At 39.1% G+C, this 19,379-nt stretch overlaps 2 protein-coding genes across 2 annotated transcripts; both read left to right on the top strand.

Annotated features, from left to right (window-relative positions):
* The first annotated feature begins 2,354 nt into the window (after nucleotides 1-2,354).
* On the top strand, nucleotides 2,355-3,293 carry LOC101689925 (putative olfactory receptor 2B8). The gene has a single exon (XM_004781518.1). The coding sequence runs from the start codon at nucleotides 2,355-2,357 to the stop codon at nucleotides 3,291-3,293; it is 939 nt and encodes a 312-aa protein (XP_004781575.1).
* Nucleotides 3,294-12,355: 9,062 nt separating this feature from the next.
* On the top strand, nucleotides 12,356-13,294 carry LOC101689628 (putative olfactory receptor 2B8). Its single transcript, XM_004781517.2, has one exon. It carries the CDS (start codon nucleotides 12,356-12,358, stop codon nucleotides 13,292-13,294), a length of 939 nt encoding a protein of 312 aa, XP_004781574.2.
* The last annotated feature ends 6,085 nt before the right edge of the window (nucleotides 13,295-19,379 follow it).

The following is a 19,379-nucleotide window of genomic DNA, read 5'->3' as shown; positions in this document are numbered from 1 at the left end:
CTTATGGTATTGGCTCTATCAGCTTACTTGTGCCAATACTAAGCATTTAACCTATTTTCATTTAATGACTGTTCCCTTAATTATTATCATAAAATTGTGGTTTTGGGAGATGTCATTTCCCATTATATTCTTTTTTATGGTAATTATTACACTGAATGTCATCTTTTTGTTTTATAGAATCTATTTATTTTTGTTTTACTTAATGAAATTTTTTCTCTATATATACCTAACCTCTGCTTTTTTCAAGTATTTATTTTCTGTACACAAAGTAATAATTTATGTATGACTTTTATAATGAATTTTCCTATAGCCTTCATATCACCATGGATGCATTCAGCATTCTTTACAAATCTGAACCTGTAAAGCAGCAAATCATTTTACAAGTTGATCTCAGCAGTGTCATATCTTTCTAAACTGCCTTCTTGGTTATTAATGACATGATGAATTTAGAATATATCATTATTTTATTCCAGTGGTGCTTTATTACATTGGTGTTATCCTTGGATGAGTTAACATTTTATGTTTACCCTCCTTCACTTTGGTGTGTCCTTTATGAGGCACATTCAAAAAGTTGCCAGCAATTTATTTCAGGTAAGTGTTAATCTGTATTTATGAATGTATGCAGGAGACTAAACCATGGTCTGTTTTTATTAGCTCTTCTGAGCAGGTATGTTAGAGGACATTCCCTATTGTACACATTTTAGACTGTCTCAAATACATTTACAATGAATTTTATTGAGAAACTTTTTCTGCATATTTTTTGTGTGGATACCACTATATACATCTTTAGATGAAATCAAAGGAAGTATAAAATAATGTGAAGTGCTATATCTTCTATTCAACTTTTATGAACATTTATTTATACCAGTTTTGTACCGATTTCTTTCACACATCAATGGGTATACTCCAAAACATGATTCAGATTTTAAAAGTCTTAGAAGAACTAAAAATATACTGTATGTGTAACCTTTTATAGATGATAGAACTGAAATTCTCATTTTCTGATGCCTCTTTGGTTGGTATAGAACTATGCTTCTTCAATACTAAGCAGATGAAAGAGGTAGGAGTCATTGGACTAACCTTAGAGCTGGCAATGTACTGAGTCCAGTGTCACTAACCTTTCAAGGGAGCTTCCAGAAAGGTGATTAACCTAATGTTAACAGATGTCTGAGATTTTGTATAACACCAAACTATCCTTTTGTTTATGTCTTTCTTTGTACTAGTTAAGTCCTTTATAGCACTTTGACCAATCTTTGCTTTGGGAATGTTCCTGACTATATCTCTATGTATTTATCTACGTAATTATGTATCACAGAAAGTGATATAAAACATTACACTTTGTAGATTACAGAGTTGGATGACTTTTTAAATTGTTATTCTGATTAGAATGTTGGAGGAAATAATCCTACCTCTTTCAGGAGTTTCGGGAACTCTAGTTGATAATGTATGAAACAGAAATCTTCAGAAGGAGAAGAAAATTGTGGCCCCCAGATTTTAGAGCTCTGATTCCACTAACAATTCAGGGTCAAGGAATTTTCAGAGTTCCTGATAAACTGGTATGGTGATTTTAAGCATCTTTAGGACAAGTTAAGGACTGTAAGAGAGTGGTGGTGTTTTCAACTTCTCTCTGATTTGAGTATTTGGTTGTTTTACTACTATAAGGAAACAAAAATTCAAACAAGTGGCTTCCATAAATATCTTACAGAAGTAATTCTGACACAATGTTTATATTCAAAACCCTTAGTATATTTTGGATGTGATTGAATTCTTCATATTAGTACATTCTACGTCTTAAACTCCTATATCTGAATGCATTTTCAAGAATATGTTCTATTATAATCTATTGCATGTGAGGTGTGTGCATATCCAGCTGTGTGCAAATCCAGCTGTGAATCATGAGAAACATATTTACAATAACGTCTTTCCTTCTCTCCGCATCTCCTTCTGTTTCTTTCTGATTCTCCCTCATTTCCCCTCATCCCTGTTCTCGCTAAAATGTATGTTTATACTCACAGTATGTTTATACTTTATAAAGTACAGTTTATACTTACTTATTTATCCTTTCAAGTTCAGAACAAAAGGCCTTTTATACCTCTGACTTATGCAAGCACAAGGTCCATTTTTTCACTTTTCTTATACTAAATATAAATGACATACTTTTGTGATAATGTGGAACTGTATTGGTATGACCTATGTCAATATAAATGAGTACATTATTTATTCATATAGTTACTGATAAAATCTGAGGGCCATGTCTTGCAACATGATAGACCCTCCAACCATTTATTTTTTTTTTTAATATTTTAAAAATTGCTAAATTCTTGGTTCTAACAGGAAACATGTGCTAACAGAGGATGGAACAGAAGAATGGCAGCTCTTTCACTGGGTTTATACTGTTCGGTTTCTCTGACCGACCTCAACTGGAGCTAGTCCTCTTTGTGGTTCTTCTGATCTTCTATCTGTTCACTCTGCTGGGAAACACCACCATCATTGCCTTGTCCCACCTTGACCCACATCTTCAGACTCCCATGTACTTTTTCCTCTCCAACCTAAGCTTTCTGGACCTGTGTTACACGACCAGCACTGTCCCTCAGCTCTTGGTTCATCTCAGGACAACAGACAAGTCTATCTCATTTGGTGGCTGTGTAGTTCAGCTGTTCCTCTCGCTAGGTTTGGGAGGTACAGAATGCATTCTGTTAGGCGTCATGGCATTTGACCGCTATGCAGCCATCTGCAAGCCCCTGCAGTACACCGTGATCATGCACCCCCGTCTCTGTGCCCTCATGGCTTCTGCATCATGGTTCATTGGTTTTGCCAACTCCTCACTGGAGACAGTGCTTATCTTCCTCATACCACTCTGTGGGAGAAATAAAATAGACCACTTCTTTTGTGAGGTCCCCCCACTGCTCAAGCTTGCCTGTGTTGATACCACTGTATATGAGTCTGAGATCTTCTTTTCCAGCATGATCTTTCTTATCATACCTCTGGCATTAATCAACTTTTCCTATGGTTGGATTGTTAGGGCAGTCTTAAGAATAAAGTCAGCCTCGGGGCAGAAAAAAGCAGTTGGCACATGTGGGTCCCACATCACAGTGGTCTCCCTGTTCTATGGCACGGCTATCTATGTTTACCTCCAGCCCAGCAACAACTACTCCCAGGATCAGGTCAAGTTTGTTTCTCTGTTCTACACTATCATCACACCCATGGTCAACCCCATCTTATATACACTGAGGAACAAGGATATGATGGGAGCAATAAAGAAGGTGCTATTGAGAGCACATGACTCTAGATGACTAAGCAGGGAAGACCCTTTGATGGAAGACTTTGAATGCCAGAATTCTTAATATGTTTGTGTCCTGCATTTGTCATGGAAAATTTCAGCTGACATCTCTCAAGGAGATTTCTTTTTTCTTTTCTTTTTTCCTATAGCAGGTTTTATTTTTCCCTAATTCATTCATTTAGATGAAATACAAATCAGGTGCCTTTCTTTTCTTTTCTTTTCTTTTTTTAAATAGTCTCCACACCTCTCATGAGCCTCAAACTCACAACCCTGGGATTAAGTGTTAGATGATCTACCAACTGAGCCAGTCAGACATCTCTTAAAAGTCATGTGTCTTTTTAAGTGCCCAAACTCATATCATTCTCTTAAGTGAAACATGGAAATTCTAATGAGCAGGGCCAAGGTCAGCTGTCCCAGAGGAAAAGAAAGGACTGAAAAGTTGAACTGTCTCCAATAGCTACCATGCCATTTGCTGTTATAAATAATGGGCTTATCCTAGGGTATGAGGTGCAAGCAGTGATCCAGGGGCAGGACTCTGAGTTCACAACCCCTGCCAACAGGTTATGCCAATGCCTGCAGGTCCTGGACAGACAGAAGTCTAAGGAAAGAAAATTAAGGAATCTATTCCATTTACAATAGCACCAAAAAACACAGGATACCTGGGAATAAACTTAACCAAAGAGGTAAAGGATCTATACACTAGAAACTATAGAACACATATGAAATAAATTGAGGAAGACACAAAGAGACAGATAAACAATCTATGCTCATCAATTGGAAGAATAAACATTGTGAAAATGTTTATACTGCCCAGAGCAATCTATACTTTCAATGCCATCTTGATCAAAATTACACCAGCATTGTTAAAAGTGCTGGAATAATCCTAAAATTTGTATGCAACCAGAAAAGACCCCAAATCACTAAGGAAATGTTGAAAAAGAAAAAAAAAGCTGGGGCGTCACGTTGCCTAATTTCAAGCTTTACTCCAAAGCTGTGATCACCAAAACAGCATGGCACTGGCACAAAAACAGACACATAGATCAATGGAACAGAGTAGACAGTCCAGATATGGACCCTCAACTTTTTGGTCAAATAATCTTTGACAAAGCAGGAAAAAATATCCAGTGGGAAAAAGACAGTCTCTTCAATAAATGGTGCTGAGAAAATTGGACACTATATATAGAAGAATGAAACTCAACCATTCTCTTACACCATTCACAAAGATAAACTCGAAATGGATGAAAGACCTCAACATGAAGCAGGAATCTATCTAAATCCTAGAGGAGAACAGAAGCAGTAACCTCTTCGGTATTGGCCACAGCAACTTCTTTTAAGACAAAAGGCAAAGGAAACAAAAGTGAAAATGAACTTTTAGGACATCATCAAGATCAAAAGCTTCTGCACAGCAAAGGAAACAGTCAACAAAACAAAGAGGCAACCGACGGAATGGGAGAAGATATTCTCAATTGACAGTATAGACAAAGGGCCGATATCCAAGATCTATAAGAACTCCTCAAAGTCAACACACACAAAACAGATAATCATCTCAAAAAATGGACAGAAGACATGAACAAACACTTCTCCAATGAAAACATGCAAATGGCTAACAGACACATGAAAAAAATATTCATCATCATTAGTCATCGAGGAAATTCAAATCAAAACCTTACCCCAAAGATACAGATGTCGTGAAAAGAAGGGCCATCTGTACCCCAATGTTTATAGCAGCAATGGCCATGGTCGCCAAACTGTGGAAAGAATCAAGATGCCCTTCAACGGACGAATGGATAAGGAAAATGTGGTCCATATACACTATGGAGTATTATGCCTCCATCAGAAAGGACGAATACCCAACTTTTGTAGCAACATGGACGGGGCTGGAAGAGATCCTGCTGAGTGAAATAAGTCAAGCAGAGAGAGTCAATTATCATATGGTTTCACTTATTTGTGGAGCATAACAAATAGCATGGAGGACATGGGGAGTTAGAGAGGAGAAGGGAGTTGGGGGAAATTGGAAGGGGAGGTGACTCTGAAAAACAATCTGAGGGGTTTGAAGTGGCAGGGGGGTAGGAGGTTGGGGTACCAGGTGGTGGGTATTATAGAGGGCACAGATTGCATGGAGCACTGGGTGTGGTGAAAAAATAATGAATACTGTTATGCTGAAAATAAATAAAAAAGAAAATACCTCACAGAGATACCACCTTGAACCAGTTAGAATGGCCAAAATTACCAGCATAGGAAACAACAAGTTCTGGAGAGGATGTGGAGAAAGGGAAGAAATAGGAACCTTCTTAACACTAATGTAGCCACTTGGAAAAACTGTGTGGAGTTTCCTTAAAAAATTAAAAATAGGACTACCTTATGACCCTACAATTGCACTACCAGGTTTTTACCCCAAAGATACAGATGTAGTGAAAAGAAGGGCCATCTGTACCCCAATGTTCATAGCAGCAATCGTCATGGTCGCCAAACTGTGGAAAGAGCCAAGATGCCCTTCAATGGATGAATAGGTAAAGAAGATATGGTCCATATATACAATGGAGTATTACACCTCCATCAGAAAGGATGAATACCAGGGTGCCTGGGTGGCTCAGTGGGTTAAGCCTCTGCCTTCAGCTCAGGTCATGATCTCAAGGGCCTGGGATCGAACCCCACATAGGGCTCTCTGCTCAGCAGGGAGCCTGCTTCCTCCTCTCTCTCTCTACCTGCCTCTCTGCCACTTGTGATCTCTGTCTGTCAAATAAATAAATAATAAAAATAAAATCTTTAAAAAAAAGAAAGGATGAATACCCAACTTTTGTATCAACATGGACAGGACTGGAGATTATGCTGAGTGAAATAAGTCAAGCAGAGAGAGTCAATTATCATATGGTTTCACTTACTTGTGGAACATAAGGAATAACATGGAGGACATTAGGAGAAGGAAAGAAGTGAATAGGAGTAAATTGAAGGAGGAGACTCCTCCCCCCATGAAAGACTGTGGACTCTGAGAAACAAACTGAGAGACTTGGAAGAGAGGGCATGGGGGGATAGGTAGCCTCATGGTGGGTATTAAGGAGGGCATGTGCACCGGGTGTGGTGCATAAACAATGAATCTTGGAACACTGAAAAATATAATTAAAAAAAAACTAGTGATGTATTATATGTTGGCTAACTGAGAATGAAAGAAAGGAAGAAAGGAAGAGAGAGAGAGAGAGAGGAAGGAAGGAAGGAAGGGAGGGAGGGAGGGGAGGGGAGGGGAGGGGAGGAGAGGAGAGGGTTCAGTGCCTGGACTCCTCAGTAGGTTAAGCCTCTGCCTTCGACTCAGGTCATGATTTCAGGGTCCTGGGATTGAGCCCTGAATCAGGCTCTTTGCTCAGCAGGAAACCTGCTTCCCCCTCTCTGTCTGCCTGCCTCTCTGCCTGCTTGTGATCTCTCTCCCTGCCAAATAAATAAATAAAATCTTAAAAATAAATAAATAAATAAAAAGAAAAAGAGAGAGAGAGAGAGAGACTGGGGGGGAGGGGAAAGTGGACTATAATGTATTTGGTATATTCCTTTTTTTTAATTTGAAGAGATTTTTGTTAGCCAATATTTATTTTTTATTGTTGTTAATAAACAAGAATTTTTGTCAAAAATTAATTAATTAATTAATTAAAATACAAAATTCTGTTTCTCAGCTAGGACATTTTAAATGCTGAGGTAGCTACCTGGGATAGCACCTATGCCATTAAACAGGGAGGACAGAGTATTTCCACCATACAGATGGATATTGTATGGGAGACTTGTGTCCAGCTTCTTACGGGATCAGGCTCATGCCATCTTCCACCTGAGACTACATCCTTCCTTAGCAGCATTCTCTGCTCTGTTTTGCTTCCCTCATCGCCTTTATCCTGAGGGCACTCCCTGAACAAACCATGTGCAGTGGAAATCCTACTTGATCCTCTTCTCCCAAGGAATGTGGATGAAAACATTGTCCATGTTAATTAGACCTGTCATTTCTGGTGTTGGGATAGTTGCCTTCCCCCTCATTAGCTCATCCTGCATTGCCCTCGGGAGCCTGTTCTAGTATATCTGGAGTCAGCTCAGACCTAGGGGACAGAAGCTTTATTAAAGTAGTAGTTTTTCATTTCTACCACTGCCAACATTATTTCAGGTTTATTCAGGAACTGGATAGGGCAGGGTTTGTATGTCAATTATAAAGGTGGCTGTTATATATTTGAAATATCTTCAGTACAAATATTATCTTGAGATCTTTGACCTTTAAAATGTGCAGTACATACTGAGCATCTATCTCTGTGGAAAAATGTATTCTTTTATTTAAACTTTTAGACATGTTGTCAGCATTGAACACTTATGCTATTGGCTCTATCAGCTTACATGTGCTGATACTAAGCATTTAACCTCTTTCATTTGATGCCTGTTTTCTTAATTATTATTGGAAAATTGTGTTCTTGTGAGATGTCATTTCCCACCATATTTTTGGATAGTAATTATTTCATAGAATGTCATCTTTTTTTATTTTGTGGAATCTACTTATTTTTATTTTACCTAATAAAATTTTTTCTCTATTTATATAACCTGTGCTTTCTTCACGTATTTATTTTTTTGGTATGTAAAGGAATAATTTATGTCTGATTTTTATAACTGCAGTTTCCTGTATCATATATATCATGATAGGTACTAAGGACACCATTCTTTGCTCCTGTACCTAAGATGGATGTGTTCAATATTTTCAGTCAGCATTATTTACATTGTTTATCTAAGAGGAATCAATGTCTCTTACTGCATTTGGTCATTTGATACCTACCTATATAGATATTGGTGCTTAGTCTACATATCAATTCTTTATATTTTGTAAGAAGGAAATAAAACAAAATTTCCTCCTTAACCTTAGCCTAAACATACCTTTCTCTGAAAAGGTTTCTTTCTGTGCTGGTGCACGCAGCTTTAAGATGGATGGATGGATGCTGAGGAGGAGAGAAAGAAGAGAACACAGTGACCCAGGTCAGCAGAAAGTTCTCTTGAAAATTGATGGGAGATGAATTATGCAGCCTCATCTTTCCCATATCCAGAGTTACTAAAGGATAATTTTCCTAAATGCAAGGTGAAAAAGATAAAGGTAAGAAGATAGACAATGATATTCATATTCTAGTTCTCTCCTAGTGTGCTGTCCAGGAAGGCACTGGAAGCAATCCTAACAGAGAAAGACAATCACATTCCTTTTTCGCTTTTGGTGGGCATCTTCTTTGCCTGACATTTTCTTTTACTTTTTTTTTTTAATTTTTTCAATTTATTTATTTTCAGAAAAACAGTATTCATTATTTTTTCACCATACCCAGTGCTCCATGCAATCCATGCCCTCTATAATACCCACCACCTGGTACCCCAATCTCCCACCCCCACCCGCCACTTCAAACCCCTCAGATTGTTTTTCAGAGTCCATAGTCTCTCGTGATTCACCTCCCCTTCCAATTTACCCCAACTCCCTTCTCCTCTCTAACACCCCTTTTCACCTTAAAATCATATTCATTTTTATACCTGTTAAATAGCCAGTCATTCAGCATTCTTTTATGTATACACACACATATGTATACAATCCTGTAAAGCAGCAAATCATATTTACAAGTTTATCTCAGCAGAGTTTTATCTTTGCTCAACTGCCTTCTTAGTTCTTATGGCTAAGATAATATTAAAATATACCATTATTTTATTCTAATGGTGCATTATTATATTGTTGTTTCCCTTGGATGAATTAGCATTTTATGTTTACTCTCCTTTACTTTGGTGAGTGCATTTATGAAGCACATTTAAAAAGTTGCCAGCAATTTATTTCAGATAAATACCTATCTATATTTGTGTGAGTGTGCAGGAGACTGAAACATGGTTTATTTTATTTGCTCTTCTGAGCGTGTGTGAATCAGGGCACATTCCCTATTGTTGCACATTCAGACTGTCTCAAATACCTTTATAATTAATTCCATTAAGAAAGTTTTTCTGCATAGATTTATATGCATGGCTGGTACTGATCACATCTTTATAGGAAATCAAAGGTGGTATAAAATAGTGTGAAATGCTACATTCTCAATTCATAGTTCATGAACATTTAATGGATATTGTAACAATTTCTCCCACACAACAATGTGTCTACCCCCCAAGACCAATTCAGCTTTGAGAAGTCTTAGGCGAATTAAAAATGTACTGTGTGCCTGTTTCCATATGATGGAGTTGGAATACTCATTGTCTTTTTTTTCTTTTGTTGATTTCAAGTTTTCATTTAAATTCTAGTTAGTTAACATATAGGGTAAATTTGGTTTCAGATTTAGAATTTAGTGATTCATCACCTACATATAACACCCCATGCTCATCAAAATTCTTTCTTAATACCCATCACCCATCTAGCCCATCCCCCACCCACCTCTCTGCATCAGCCCTGAGTTTGTTCCTGGTCATTAAGAAACTCATATAGTTTGCGTCCCAAAATTCTTTTTTCCTGTCCGCTATATTCGTCTGTTTCGTTTCCTAAGTTCTATATATGAGTGAAATCATATGGTAGTTGTCTTTCTCTGACTGACTTATTTCACTTAGCATAATACCCTCTAGTTCCATCACATTGTTGCAAATGGCAAGATTTCTTTTTTTGATGGTTGCATAATATTCCATTGTCTTCTTTATCATATACCACATCTTCTTTATCCATTCATCTGTTGATGGACATTTGGGCTTTTTCCATACTTTGGTTATTGTGGACACTGCTGCTATAAACACTGGGGTGTAGGTGCCCCTTCAGATCACTATATTTGTGTATTTGAAGTAAATACCCAGTAGTGCAATTGATGGGAGCTCTATTTTCAACTTTCTGAGGACCCTCCATACTGTTTTCCAGAGTAGCTGTAGCAGCTTGCATTCCCAAGAAGGTAAGAGGGATCCCTTTTCTCCACATCCCTGCCAACATCCTGGTGTTTCCTATGTTGTTCATGTTCGCCATTCTGACAGGTGTGAGGTGATATCTCATCATGGTATTGATTTGTGCTTCCCTGATGATGACTGATGTTGAGCATCTTTTCATGTGTCAGTCAGCCATCTGGATGTCTTTGGAGAAATATCTGTCCAATGTCTCCTGTCCTTTTCTAACTGGATTGTTTATTTTTGGGGTGCTGAGTTTGACAAGTTCTTTATAGATTTTGGATACTAACCCTCTATCACATATGTCATTTGCAAATGTCTTCTCCCATTCCATAGGTTGAATTTCCATTTTGTTAAGAGTTTCCTTTCCTGTGCAGAGGCTTTCTATATTGATGAAGTCCCAATAGTTAATTTTTGCTTTTGTTCCCTTGCCCAAGGAGACACATCTGGTTGCTACAGCAGAGGTCAAAAAGCATGCTGCCTGGGATCTCCTCTAGGATTTTGATGTATTCCTGTCTCACATTTAGGTCTTTCTTTCATTTTGAGTTTATTTTTGTTTGTGGTATAAAAAAATGGTCCAGTTTAACTCTTCTGCATGTGGCTATTCAATTTTCCCATCATCATTTGTCTTTTTTCCACTGGATATTCTTTCCTGCTTTGTCGAAGACTAGGTGGCCATAGAGTTGATAATCCATTTCTGGGTTCTCTATTCTGTTCCATTGCTCTATGTGTCTGTTTTTGTGGCAGTACCATAATGTCTCCACAATTACAGTTTTGTAACACAGCTTGAAGTCCAGAATTCTGATGCTTCCCACTTTGTTTTGTTTTGTTTTTCAACATTATTTTGGCTATGTGGGTCTTTCTGGTGCAATACAAATTTTAGGATTGTTCCAGCTCTGTGAAAAGTGTTAATGGTATTTTGATAGGGAGTGCATTTAATGTGTAGATTGTTTGGATAGTTTAAGCATTTTAACAATATTAATCTTTCAGTCCATGAGTATGGAAAGTAATCCCATTTGATCAATATCACTCAGCATCAGGGGAATACAACTCAAAACCTCACACTGGTCAGAATGGCTAAAATTAACAAGTCAGGAAACAACAGATATTGGCAAGGTTACAGAGAAAGGGGTACCCTCTACACTGTTGGTGGGAATGCAAACTGGTGCAGCCACTCTGGAAAACTCCTCAAAAGGTAGAAAAAAGAGTTACCCTACAACCTGGTAATTGCACTACTAGGTATTTATCCAGAGGATAGAAACATAGTGATTTGAAAGGGCACCTGCACCCCAATGTTTATATCAGCAATGCCCACAATAGCCAAAATATAAAAAGAGCCCAGGTGTCCATTGACAAATGAATGGATAAAGACTATATATATGTGTGTGTGTGTGTGTGTGTGTATATATATATATATATATATATATAAAATTTTAGCTTTAGCTATCTTTATCTAAATGAATATTACTCAGCCATCAAAAAGAATGAAATCTTGCCATTTACAATGACAAGATGGAACTAGAGGGTATTATGCTAAGCAAAATAAGTCAGTCAAAGTCTGATTTCACTCATATGTGGGATTTAAGAAACCAAACAGATGAACCTAGGGGAAAGGAAGTAAAAATAAAATAAGATGAAAACAGAGAGGGAGTCTAACCATAGGAAACAAACTGAGGGTTGTTGGAGGGGAGGTGAGTGGGAGAACTGGGTAAGTGGATGATGGACATTGAGGAAGGCATATGATGTAATCGGCACAAGATGTTATACACAACTGATGAATCACTGAACTCTACCTCTGAAACTAATAATAGAGTTTATGTTGACTAAATTTAATTTAGATAAATACTTTAAAAATGTTTAATGAACCTACATATTTACAGTACTTTAAGTGTCATTAATCTCTAACCAAAAGATATTTTGTACCTACAACTGATGCAAATATAGGGGACATTATGTATTTTTTTCTTATATTAAATTAAAATGATTTTTTGTGATAATGTGGAACTAAATTGGTATAAGCTATGCAATTTCAATGAGCACATCATTTCTTCAAATACTGATAAAATCCAATGGCCTTTACTTTAAAACATAATAGATCCTCCTCCCACCCCACCAACTGTTTACTTCTTTGAAGATTTCCTTTAAAAATTGCTAAACGCTTGGTCCTAACCGGAAACGTGCTAACAGAGGATGGAACAGAAGAATGGCAGCTCTTTCACGGGGTTTATCCTGCTGGGGTTCTCTGACCGGCCTCAACTGGAGCTAGTCCTCTTTGTGGTTCTCCTGATCTTCTACCTGTTCACTCTGCTGGGAAACACCACCATCATTGCCTTGGCCCAACTGGACCCACATCTTCAGACTCCCATGTACTTTTTCCTCTCCAACCTAAGCTTTCTGGACCTGTGTTACACGACCAGCACTGTCCCTCAGCTCCTGGTTCATCTCAGGAGAGCAGACAAGTCTATCTCATTTGGTGGCTGTGTGGCTCAGCTCTTCATCTCGCTTGGGCTGGGATGCACGGAATGCCTTCTGTTAGGGGTCATGGCGTTTGACCGCTATGCAGCCATCTGCAAGCCCCTGCAGTACACCGTGATCATGCACCCCCATCTCTGTGCCCTCATGGCTTCTGCGTTATGGTTCTTTGGTTTTGGCAACTCCTTATTGCAGACAGTGCTCATCTTCCTTTTGCCACTTTGTGGGAGAAATAAAATAGACCATTTCCTTTGTGAGATTCCTGCCCTGCTCAAGCTTGCCTGTGTAGACACTACTATGAATGAGTCTGAGCTCTTCTTTGCCAGTGTGATCATTCTCCTCATACCTGTGGCATTAATCATCTTCTCCTATGGTCAGATCGTCAGGGCGGTCTTAAGAATAAAGTCATCTGCAGGGCAGAGGAAAGTGTTTGGCACATGTGGGTCCCACATCACTGTGGTCTCCCTGTTCTATGGCACGGCCATCTATGCTTACCTCCAGCCCAGCAACAACTACTCCCAGGATCAGGGCAAGTTTGTTTCTCTGTTCTACACCATCGTCACCCCCATGGTCAGCCCTGTCATATATACACTGAGGAACAAGGATGTGACGGGAGCAATGAAGAAGGTGCTTTGTAGGGGACAGGACTCCAGATGACAGGGTGGGGAAGACCCTTTGATGGAAGATTTTGACTGTCAGAGATTTTAAGAGGATTGTGTTCTCCCCATGTCATCCAAAATTTCCTGTATCATCTCTGAAGGGAATTTTCTTGCCTGATGCTTTAATACAAGTGGGTACTCAAAATCCAAGTTCATGGGTTCATGAAGCCTTCAGAGATTCTCCTAGAGCATCTGCATCATATTTCATTTTAAGAAACTTCAAACGTTTTTCATATTCCCTCCTCATTTGGGAACACTCTTTCATTCCTTTTTGCAAGAAGACACACACATATCATAAAGTCATAGGGAAAATAAGAATACAAATGACTAAAAGATGATAAGAAATACTAATACTAATAAGTGATATGCCTCCAACGCTAGAGAATTGCTAGAGAATTCTCCAATTGCTAGAGAAATGCTAGAATTTTTTCCTAGCAAACCGTTGGAGGCATATCACTTTTTATTGCATTGTGACCATGGCTCTATTATGAGGTCCACTGGCTGACTGTATCACGCTTTTTCATAGAAGTAGTTGGGCAACTCTGGGAAAAACAGATTTTAGCTCAGAGAAAAGCCTATTAACATCAGTCCTGATAAATCCACTCAGATATCAGGTCCTAGTGTGACAACACCAGTGCGACAGTGATTTTAGGTAACCTTCCTGTCCCGGACATTGAGGGCATGATGCATACCTGCCAGTGACAGTGGGAGCATCTATGGCCACAAGCAGGTGGTGCTGACAAGCGAGTTTGGGCATAGCCAGACAAGAACCAACGTGAGGCCTGCAAGTTGTTGTTTGTGTCCGTGAGCCACCCTGTTCGTTACAAATGACTCTTGAGCACAGTATCGTATCTGAACAGAACATGACAGAAGCCCTGCTTTAGAGTCTCTTTTACCTACAATAGTGCAGCAAAAGTTACAAAGGGTAAAAGACATTAGACCCTCTCTTCATACTATTTTGTAAATTCTTCGATCCAGGCATCAACTGATCAATGCTTTTATATCTCACATCCACCAAAAGCACCATATATTTCAATACTATAAAAATATAGGAAGTGCCCTCTATTTCACAAGAAATGCCATGTCTGTGGAGCTTACTTAGATTCACCATGAGGAAATGTAAAGAATAAATACAATGTATATTAATTATTAAACATCTCCATACGTCTCTACTTTACAAATAGCCATCTCATTATGAACTGTCATACAATTCTGAGTTAGGAGTAATAAAAATAAATATCCCATATCAGGGAGATCATATGATAGTTGTCTTTCTCCGCTTGACTTATTTCGCTAAGCATGATACGCTCTAGTTCCATCCACGTTGTCGCAAATGCTTTGGTGAGTGCTGTGAAGTGTGTAAACCTGGCAATTCACAGACCTGTACCCCAGGGGATAAAAATACATTATATGTTTATAAAAAAAATAAAAAATTAAAAAAATATATTCCAGAACAACTGAATCTGACATTATAGCCCTTCGATCTTAGACTGGACACATATGCATAAGAACTCTACTGTTCCCTATCCTGACAGCTAACCGGCATCCCCAGGGCCTTGAACCCTGAGCTGGCCATGCTCATGCCAAGTGATCTTGCTGTAGAGACAGCATGTGGAGGCTGGAAATGACAGCCAGGGGAGATCATGCACATGGTCAGGTTCTCTTTGTATTGCTAATAGCAATATCCCACTTGAAATCAAGCCTGAGATATATCTTTTTTAAAAACTTTATCTTAATTTTTCAGTGTTCCAAGATTCATTGTTTATGGACCACAGCCATTGCTTCATTCAATACATGCCCTCCTTAATACCCATGACCATGCTCACCAACCCTCCCCCCAAAACCCTCAGTTTGCTTCTCAGACTCCACAGTCTCTCATGATTTTTCTCTCCCTCCAATTCCTCCAACTCACTTCTCTCCTTCTCCCAATATCCTCTGTGTTATTCCTTATGCTCCACAAGTAAGTGAAACCATAAGACAATTGACACTCTCTGCTTGGCTTATTTCACTCTGCATAATATCCTCCAGTCACATCATGTTGATACAAAAGTTAGTGGAACACAAGTTGGTATGAACGCTTTGGAAAAACTTAAGGAATCTCCATAAGAAAGATTCCTTAAGAAATTAAAAACAGAGCTATCCTATGACCCTGCAATTGCACTATGGGGTATTTACCCCAAAGATACAGATGGACTGAAAAGAAGGGTCATCTGTACCCCAATGTTCAAAGCAGCAATGGCCATAGTCGTCAAACTGTGGAAAGAGCCAAAATGCCCTTCAACAGATGAATGGGCAAAGAAGATATGGTCCATTTATACAATGGAGTTCTATGATTCCATCAGAAATGATGAAGACCTGGGATCTATGTTGACACCATAGTGATGCTTCATGTATGCCAGTAAAAAAACAGTTTTTTATTACTGTTTATCCCTGACGGTGACAAATTTCCTGCTCTCCATTAGGTTTCAACCACATCCTGACAGTTATACCCAAATGGTTATTTTAAATCCCTCAAATCAAAGATGACAGAGGAGTAAGGGACCCATTTCAGCTGGTCCCTGAATTTAGCTGAATATCTACCAAACCATTCTGAACACCCACGTAATCAGCCTGAGATGTAAGAATATATATTTGGATCTCTAGAAAAGTGACTGCTTTTTGCAACGTAGGACATGCAGAGTTGTGAATCCTCAGGGAAATATCAGAAGATAAACAGAAGGGGGAGGGAGCCTCCAGAAGCTGACTCCTGGAAAGGATATAACACCAGAGTGCAAAAGCAGAACCTTGGAAACCTGCTCTAGGGAACAACATCCCTCTCTGAAAGGGGTTCTGGAGATGAAAAGGCAGAATTCAAGGTAGAACATTATGGTCTCAGGATATGAGGAATCACAGAGATAAAGGGGTGATTGAGAAGCCTCAGAACCAAAGGTGCTTCCCAGAGTATCAGAATGCCTTAACAGTGGAGCCAGGATGCAGGTTCTGGTCAGCATTGCCAGGAAGGGTCTCAGCTCAGATCGCCATAAACTGCAAGTCGGGCCAGTTGAGAATCTCTTCTCTTGGGCAGCCTGAAATACCAGGAGCCTGTGCCGGGACTGGACAAAAACTCACAGAGTGGTGGTGGCTGGGAAAAGGGCTTTAGAGCAGTGCCCAGCTAGAATCCAGGAGCTGCAGGTGTGCATGCAGGAACCCACAGCTGCTCGAAGATTTAGAAGCATAAAAGGCAGGGACACTCCCAGGGCCCTGGTTCGACCTGAGAGAGTTACTGTGGGCATGCACAGTGGTAGGTTGTAGCTTTCTGTGGCACATATGGTGGGGGCGCCTGGGTAGCTTGGGTCTGTGGCACTCATATCTCGAAATGGTCCCGCATCGGGCTCTCTGCTCAGCGGGAAGCCTGCTTTGTACTGGAGCCAGCCTCTTTGGTTGTGATCTCTCTCTGTGAATAAAAAAACAAAAAAAAAAAAAAGAAATGTGATTTACTGGAGGGTCTGTGATTTCTCTGCTATCCACCAAAGGTTGGGTGCAGCCATTTTTGCTCTGACCCTTGGAAGAGGCATGGAAAGCCACCAGAGGACAAAAGCCACACATAAGACCTGTTTCCACTGAGCCCATTCATCTCCCCTCACCCCTCCAACAGGGCCAGGGCAATTCCCCCCAACCAGAGTTGCCTGAGAAACAGCACAGCAGGCCGCTATCCCAGAAGACAAGCTGGAAGAACAAGGGCATGGCAACCCTATGGACCCCATAAGACTATAAAATTCTAATGCCAGAGAAAAATAGTATATTGAGATCCAGCTGAGCTGCAGACATTGCCTCCTGGCTTTTTTTTTTTCCCAGATACTGTTCTCTTTTTCTTTCTATTCTTTTTTTTATGCTTTTTCTCTGTTTTTGTTTTATCTTTTTCTCACTTCAACTAGATGTTTATTATATAAACTTATATTTCATAGAAGCTCTTTAACTTGTGCTTTTTCATACCTGTATTTCTTTATAGATATCTGCTTTATTGTAGTCTTTTTTTCCCTATCCAGTTTTACACACACACACAAACACACACACACACACACACACACGTTTTACTTTCCTTGTAGTTTTGGGAAGTCGTGTCCTCTAAAAAACAGACCAAAATACATCGAGACAACTGAAATATGCTGCTTTGTCCACACTGAAAGATTACAGCCTACCTTCCCCTCACCTCTCCTTTAAAAAAATTTTTTTATTATGTATTTTATTATGTATTTCCTTTTGGCTTTGTTTTTGTTGGTGGTTTCCAACCACTCTGGATTTTCCTAGGGTGTGTCTTGCTTAGGTCCTGGTTGATATTTTGGACTCTGATCATTCACCCAACCATCCCTTGAGAGAATGACTAGGAGGTGGAACTCTCAACAAAGAAAAGAAACAGAGACAATGTCATCTGCCACAGAACTAATGGATATGGATATAAGCAAAATGTCAGAGATAGAACTCTGGAGAGCAAGCATGACATCAACAACTAGACTTGAAAGAAGCATTAGTGACAATATAGGATTTCTAAGGTTAGAAATGAGATCTAATCAAGCCAAACTTAAAAATGCTATGAATGAGCTGCAGTCTAAACTGGATACTCTAACAGCCAGACTAAATGAGGCAGAAAAAAAAATTAGTGATCTAGAAGACAAGCTGAGAAAAGAAAGTGGGAAAAAACAGAGACAGGCTTCTAGTAACACATGAGAAAAGGATTCCAGAGATTAATGGTGCCATGAAAAGTTCCAATGTCAGAAATATTGGGATCCCTAAGGGGGTGGAGAGAGAGAGAGAAAGAGGGTGCTATAAGGTATATTTGAGCAAATCATAGCTGAAAACTTCCCTATTCTGGGGGAGGAAAAAAAGCACTTGAGTCCAAGAGGCTGAGAGAACCTCTCCCAAAATCAATGAATATAGCTCAACACCTGAACGTATAATAGTGAGGCTTGAAAATTGTACAACCAAGGAAAAAATCCTGAGAAAACCTAGAGAAAGGAGGGTCCCTACAGGGAGTAACATCAAAAGAACATTAGATCTATCCACAGACACCTGGTGAGTCAGAAAGTGCTGGCAAGATATATTCAGGGTACTAAATGAAATGAATATGCAACTAAGAATACTTTATCCAGCTAGGATGTCATTCAGAATGGATGAGAGCTAAAGCACTTCCAGGACAAGCAGAAACTGAAAGAATATGTGACCACCAAGCCAGTCCTCAAATATTAAGGGGGATTCTGTAAATGAAGAGAAACCCCAAGAGTCACACAGACCAGAAAGAAACAAAAAATCTATGGAAAGAGGGATTTTACAGGCAATGCAATGGCACTAAATTCATATCTTTCAATAGTCACTCTAAATGTAAATGGGTTAAATGCTCCTCGCAAATGAAACAAGGAAGCAGATGGAGTAAAAAAACAGGAACCATCCATATGCTGTCTACAAGAGACTCATTTTGAACCTAAAGACACCTCCAGATTGAAAGTGAGGAGATGGAGAACCTTGCTAACAGACCTCAGAAGAAAGCTGGGGTAGCAATCCTCATTTCAGACAAATTATACTTTAAACACAGACAGTAATAAGAGACATCGAGGGACCCTATATTATACTTAAAGGGTCTATCCAACAAGAAGATCTAACAAATGTAAATATCTAGGCCCCCAGTATGGGAGCAGCCATTTATATAAAACAATTAATAACCAAAATAAAGGAAGATATTGATAATAATATATTAATAGTAGGATATGTCAACACTCCACTCTCAGCAGTAGACAGATCATCAAGCAGAAGATGAACAAAGAAACAAGACCTGTGAAAGACACATTGGACCAGTGGACTTCTTAGATATATATACAGAACATTCTCCCTTAAAACAACAGAATACACATTCTTCCCAGGTGGACGTGGAACTTTCTCTGGGTCACAAATCAGGTCTCAACCAATACCAAAAGACAGAGGTTATTCCCTGCATGTTATTAAACCACAATGCTTTGAAACTGGAATTCAACCACAAGAAAAAATTTGGAAGGAACACAAACACTTGGGAGGTAAAGAACATCCTGGTAAAGAATGATTGGGTAAACAAGAAA

The sequence above is a fragment of the Mustela putorius genome, unplaced genomic scaffold (genome assembly GCF_011764305.1).
Source record: "Mustela putorius furo isolate JIRA1106 unplaced genomic scaffold, ASM1176430v1.1 tig00002210_pilon_pilon_pilon, whole genome shotgun sequence".
Classification (NCBI taxonomy): Eukaryota; Metazoa; Chordata; class Mammalia; order Carnivora; family Mustelidae; genus Mustela; species Mustela putorius.
Note: the sequence above shows the minus strand (reverse complement) of the source record. Positions and strands in the feature narration are given on the sequence as shown.

Excerpts from the sequence above, each read along its gene's own strand:
- LOC101689628 (XM_004781517.2), top strand. The coding sequence starts at position 12,356 with ATGGAACAGAAGAATGGCAGCTCTTTCACGGGGTTTATCCTGCTGGGG.
- LOC101689925 (XM_004781518.1), top strand. The coding sequence starts at position 2,355 with ATGGAACAGAAGAATGGCAGCTCTTTCACTGGGTTTATACTGTTCGGT.